At 35.7% G+C, this 6,190-nt stretch overlaps 1 protein-coding gene across 1 annotated transcript; it reads right to left on the bottom strand.

The window, feature by feature from the left end:
• Window positions 1-1,657: 1,657 nt before the first annotated feature.
• Window positions 1,658-5,062, bottom strand: LOC132560433 (GTPase IMAP family member 7-like). Its single transcript, XM_060225099.1, has 4 exons — window positions 5,021-5,062; window positions 3,797-3,998; window positions 3,363-3,452; window positions 1,658-2,781 (listed from the first exon to the last, which is right to left on the bottom strand). Exons 2-4 carry the CDS (start codon window positions 3,987-3,989, stop codon window positions 1,658-1,660), a joined length of 1,407 nt encoding a protein of 468 aa, XP_060081082.1. The 5' UTR covers window positions 3,990-3,998; window positions 5,021-5,062.
• Window positions 5,063-6,190: the final 1,128 nt, after the last annotated feature.

Genomic DNA, 6,190 nt, shown 5'->3' with positions numbered 1-6,190 from the left:
GATCAATATCTTACACAATATGGACAATGACAATCAGGTACTGTACATCACGTTAATATTTGTTTCTTGTACATGTCTTTTTCTTCAGTTCATAAATATATAGTTGCTATGTGAGATGACCGTGTGGCTTGTGGGACTGTTTGGGCAAATTTCATGAGTAACCGACCATTTAGAAAAAAGCAATGTATTACGCGAAATTCTCAGAACAATTTGTGCCAATCTACATGTTTTTCATTTTCATATATATATATATAGACACATTTACTTGCGGATGTGTTCTAAAATATATCGTATTATTGAATTCAGATACAATCATGACTTTACTGTAATGTTCCAGAAAATGAACACCTATGGTGTTATTCACTGCTGTGATAAAGTATTTTTGAACAAAGTTCATGTAATGTATAATGACGTAACAACACATCTATACATGGTATACGTCTAGATTTCGTAAATCTAATTTCACGTTTCTTGTTTCCATTTTTGACAAGAAATTCTTATCAAGTATTTTTAGTACTTTTAGAAGCTGTATGGGTAGTTTGAGGCTTCCACGGGATACGCCAATCTCTGATGAAATATTGAATAATTTTCAGAGTAGTAGGTGCGAAAAATCTATTACATGTAACTAACCAAGATCGAGGTATCTCAGTATCTGGCTAAGATCCTGTAGCATCCTAAACTCGGCTAATGCATCTATTGGGATTATGTTACAGGATCTTAGCCTTCGACCGAGATACCCCGCTCTCGCTCAGTTACAGATGACAGATTTTATTAATCATTTACGACTGTTTTGATATCATAACTAATTAACGGTACTCATAAAATCAAGATTGATTTTTTTCACTTCAATATCTATTCTCTCCCACGTAACTACAAACTTGCAAGAAATCCCCAATACGTAAAATTAATTTCTATTTCAAGCCGATTAAAAAAGAACTTGTTAATATTGCTGTCATGGTGACAAGAAGTAGAAGTTAACATGAAAGTACCAGTCAAACCACCTATATTTGAAAATATCGATTTTAATGCAACAACATTTTGATCTACACGAAGTAACAAAACGTGTCCGGAAACTACGGGACCTCAGCTTTACTTTTAAAGTGATATAACACTGTACCACAGAGGTGTGACGTACGGTCCTCTGTTCCACATTTCCTTCACATCAGAGGTATCTAGCTAAAGCAACGACACGAATTTTCGCATGAAAAATCAGTTTTGACTAAATGATTTAATACGGCACTGATAACAACTGATGTGACTAGCATGAAGGTTATTACTCAGCAACTTTATGGATTAACATATTACATTTCATTGCTTATCATGTAGAAAACTATTGAAAAGTTGATGGTGGCCTAGGAAGCGAGATATTCATAAAGATGTCATGAATTTACTTCATTTGATACAATTCAATCCATATTCATTAAAGAATAATCACTTGAACACAAAGTTGACAAAGTGAGTTATTTATGAAAAATGATGGGAAAGCAATCATTTCTTTGTAACAAGATTATCACCCAGTATCTTACAATGAAAGCATACAGGATGCTACTAGATTCTTGTAGTGTTACTATAGAAATCAGTCAATATAGCAGAAAAGCGATAAGAAATGAGAAGGAAGTAAATGATGTCAAACCGATATTTACCTCCAACCTATATCTTACACAAGGTGCCATAATTGCCACGCCCCCCATGCTACTTCCAATACTCCCTTGAATATCGTTAATACTGCTTCCGGTTTTGACATTGCGGTAATTATTTTGATATCGTTTTGATATTTTCTATCTAAGACATCGGAACGCCGTGCTATAGTTTGATCACGATTTTGTAAACATATCTGTCGCTCGTTATTAGCATATTCAGCCTGTTCTTTGTATCGTTCAGCTTCTTCTTCAACATCTCTTAATTTTTTCTTGATTACCTCCATTTCTTTATCTGTCACATTGCTGTTTTGCAACCTTTCCTCCAAGTTTTGTCTCTCTCTCGTGCAATTAACTACTTTTTCCTCTAGTATGTTTTTTTCAGTTTCCCAACGATTTAATTTCTTTTGAAACTGTTTCTTTAGCTGCTTTTTCATTTCGTCTTTTTCTTTCTGTTTTTCCAAATCTTTTTGACGCCGTATTTCTTCTTCCCTTTCGCGACACTTCTTCTCAGCTGCCTGAAACATCTCATTCGTGTAGTAGCCACCGTGATGTTCCTCCACAAGAACGTTGATGTGTTCCATCAGTTTCTTAGCGTCATCGTCACGGAAAGCATTTTCCTGACCGTTATCAACAGCAATACAACGCCTGTTGCATTTCTCTATAATTTCCTCCAGTGAAGGCGGTATCGACTGCAAAAACTTCTCTAATGACTTGTGTTGTTTTTCTAAGTTATCTTTTCCGTTGAACACCACGATTGTGTGTTTGAACATGCCTTCTCCGAAAACTTTCGCAACATGGTTGACAGTGTGGCTTTCCTCCGGCGTGAACCTCCCTGCCTGGATGACAAGTAGAAATACATGAGGTCCAGGTAGGGACATGCTGATACATTTCGCAATTTCTGACAGGATTGTCACGTTTGGCACATTTGTATCGAACACTCCCGGAGTATCGATCAATAGGATTGATTGTCCAAATCTTTCAACTTTAGTTGATTGACATTTCTCAGTCACTGACAATGCTGCAAAGGAAGTCTTGAACGACTCTTTACCTAGAAGGGTGTTACATGTACAGCTCTTCCCAGATCCCGTTTTTCCGATGACCACAATTCTTTTGGACTGCCTGTCCTCTGCACTTTGGCGTCCTTAAAATTTATAGCGAATTTAAAGTAAAAATGACACTTTAATTAAGGGATAAAGAACGAGTGTTATTTTGTCCGTTTTACCACAATTCAGAAAGATACTTTTTTCGCAATACACCCCTTCATTTTGACTCCGAAATTTTCTGAGAGCCCGCACCAGATCTGACGTTTTGAATAGCATACTGTATAAAACTGGCATAAAAGTAGTTTCCTACATTAAAATAACAGAATGACCATCGAATGCATAAACTAAGACTTCATAATTCAGTAGATTTTCCCTCGCCCGATCAATTGATTGTTTTGAAAAACGCGGCCTGGTAGACAAAATGAAGGAGACATTCGTCAAATCGCAGTCTCAATAAAAAGAAGTGGACTGGAAGCTTGTTAGAATGGTAATCAATGTTAGATGAACATTCAGTAAATCGAGAGTTGGTAGAATTGTAATCAGTGCTGAATGAAAGTTCGGGAAATCGAGACTTAGTAGAATGGTAATCAATTTTCAATAAAAGTTCGAGATATCGAGACTTGGTCGTAAATAATAAACCAATTTGTATTTATCTAGTTATACATTACGCGCTAATTACCTTGCAAAACTGGCTTCGACTGTTGCTCCAAGTCTTGAATTGATATGGCACCAATTGAACAAGGCAGAGCCTGTAGATCTTCGAGGTACGCTATTTGTAGAAAGGAAACATGATCTTCAATGCAATATTTTACAGTACACTTATGGTAAAGAATACTCAAGCAACATAAAACGAGATCTTTCACATTGTAGTCACACTCTAGGCCAAATACATATAGTTAATAAAACTGCTTCACAGATGTCCCGGTTTTCTAGGACTCGGTAATGATACTATGTCCAGGTGTGTGCAAAATTAGAGACAGATTTTACGGAAAGTCAAAATCGACGTTAACAAACGTTGAAAGATACATATTACACGTATGCCAGGAAATATATGTGATGGGGTAACGGTGCATTTATGTGATTGTGTTATATAATCATTGAAATTCGTTTTACCTTTATCATCAGTCGGGTGCCTGGTATCTATACAATAGTCCAACAGATGTTGAATACACCGATCTATGTCATTTTTGTTTCTGTGATCAAAGACAGTATCGTAGATTACGTCATCACTTAAGTTAGGAAATATACAAGACAGTTCTCGCTTTAAAGAAACCAGCTCAGGGGGAAGGCTCTCTTCAAATTCCATACTTCACACCTGGAGAAGAAGTATAATTCAAGAAAATATATATGATTCTTATCATATATGGTCACATACCGAATAGTCGGGTTATTTGAGCGGGGTGCGAATTAAAGCTAATTTGGCGAGTTACTTTAAATTGTTAAAATCTATTTCGTTGAAATTTGTATCGCTAAAAATCGAATATGCTATCAAGCAAAACTCATGCATGAATTAATGATCCTGTGGCTTTAGTGCACTGATTTTCAGTTGAGTTCATCTGTACATTAATCTATTGTGTATGTGATAGGAGTTCCTGGCTTGCTGGTTTAGAGAAGAACTACGCGACATTTTTTATATATTTATATATATTTTCTGGCTATGATAGTACATTTTCAAATGATTCGTAGCCTGTTTAAGATTATGGTAACGGCTAAAAAATTGTGAATGGTTACTGCCAGTTCTTATTTTATAGAAGAATATGTTATCTTTTAATTACATTAAGAAAAAGTGATTTAAACTGTACTTGACAGACACGACTCTAGTTTGTGATTTTCTTAGAAGTAAATTATTTTCTGTTTAGTAGTGGGGTTAATTGTATTTCATTGTTAATTACCTCCTATTTCTAACATAATCAATACACTAAATCAGATTTGATGAACACCAACAACCAGCCCCACACCCACCCTAGAGAAGGAAAACAGTACAAAACGAGACACAACACATAAGTTACCCCATTCACAGTCTACTGAATCCCCATTAACAACATGCACACAATCAACCCCGAAAACACCCATAAACATACCCCTTATACGACAATCACCATCAACCACAAACCAAAAAAACAAAAAACAACCACCAAATACACCACAAAGGCCCTCAGAACATCTGGAAGAGCAAAACAAAAGCTCAACTACAAATGTTAACAAACAATCACTAATCCTCCCAAAAACACACTATAATAAACACCTATAATGACAGAACAGACAGGTAGTCGGACCGCAGGACGCCCTGTCTGTTCTCAGCTAGGACGCTCGCGGTTTTTTTGCTAACATACCTACCATCAAGGATATCCTTACTGCTCTAGCTGATCCGGGTCCCAACAATACTGATCTTAGTCTCCCCTTCACCTTAAATGAATACCATAAGGCTTTAAAACAACAGAAAAGTACCACACCAGGCATAGACAAACAGTCATATACTATCTTAAAAAAAATTCCACACAATATAAATATGATTATTATAGAATACATAAACACTAACTGGAAAACATGAAAATACCCCAAATCCTGGAATAATGCTGAAGTAATCCCCATTCTAAAACCTGGTAAGGATAAAGAAGACCCGGCTTCCTATAGGTCTATAGCACTAACCTTCCACCTCTGTAAGACAATAGCAACGATGATAAACAATAGTCTTAAACGCTACCTTATGGCAAATAATATAATCAGTCAGAATCAAAGTGGATTCCGGAACCGGATGTCCACACTTGATTCCTTAATCAGGCTATCGTCAGATATAAAAAAAATTCATTAAGTAATCATAGACACACTCTAGCAGTATTCCTCGATCTAGAAAAAGCATACGACCTAGTTTGGCACGAGGGTCTTTTGCTATCCCTTAACATAACCGGAAATATTTTAAGATTTATCACAACTTTTCTTAAGGATAGAACAATTAAAGTGAGAGTAAACAATAAAAACTCCAATGAACATATACTAGATAACGGAGTACTCTAAGGTAATATCCCCAACCCTATTCAATATTTATATAAATAAACTTGATAAAAAACTAACAGAAGTTAGACATAAATATAACATAGGAACAGTAGGACAGTTTGCAGATGACATCAGTGTTTGACTCACAGAGAACAACATTGAAAAAACACGAAGCATTGTACAAAGAACACTAGACACAATACTAGAATGGGCGGGTATCTGGGATTTCAAAATTTCTAAAGAAAAAACAGTTGCCATGTTATTTTCGAGGCGAATCAAATTTATTACTCTTTTTGGGGGAATCCGAAATCAAATTTGTTAAAGAAACTAAGTATTTAGGAAAGATTTTTGACCGCAAACTAACATGGATTTCTCGCATTAAATATGTAAAAAAAACAGATGTGCAAAAACTTTAAACAGAATCTTTTATATCTCAGGGAAAAATTGGGGAACCAACAAAAGAAACCTACTTAAACTCTATAGAGTATTGATCAGATCAATAATTGATTATGG

The sequence above is a fragment of the Ylistrum balloti genome, unplaced genomic scaffold, assembly GCF_031769215.1.
Source record: "Ylistrum balloti isolate Yb309-2 unplaced genomic scaffold, AGI_CSIRO_Ybal_v1 Utg371060, whole genome shotgun sequence".
Classification (NCBI taxonomy): Eukaryota; Metazoa; Mollusca; class Bivalvia; order Pectinida; family Pectinidae; genus Ylistrum; species Ylistrum balloti.
Note: the sequence above shows the minus strand (reverse complement) of the source record. Positions and strands in the feature narration are given on the sequence as shown.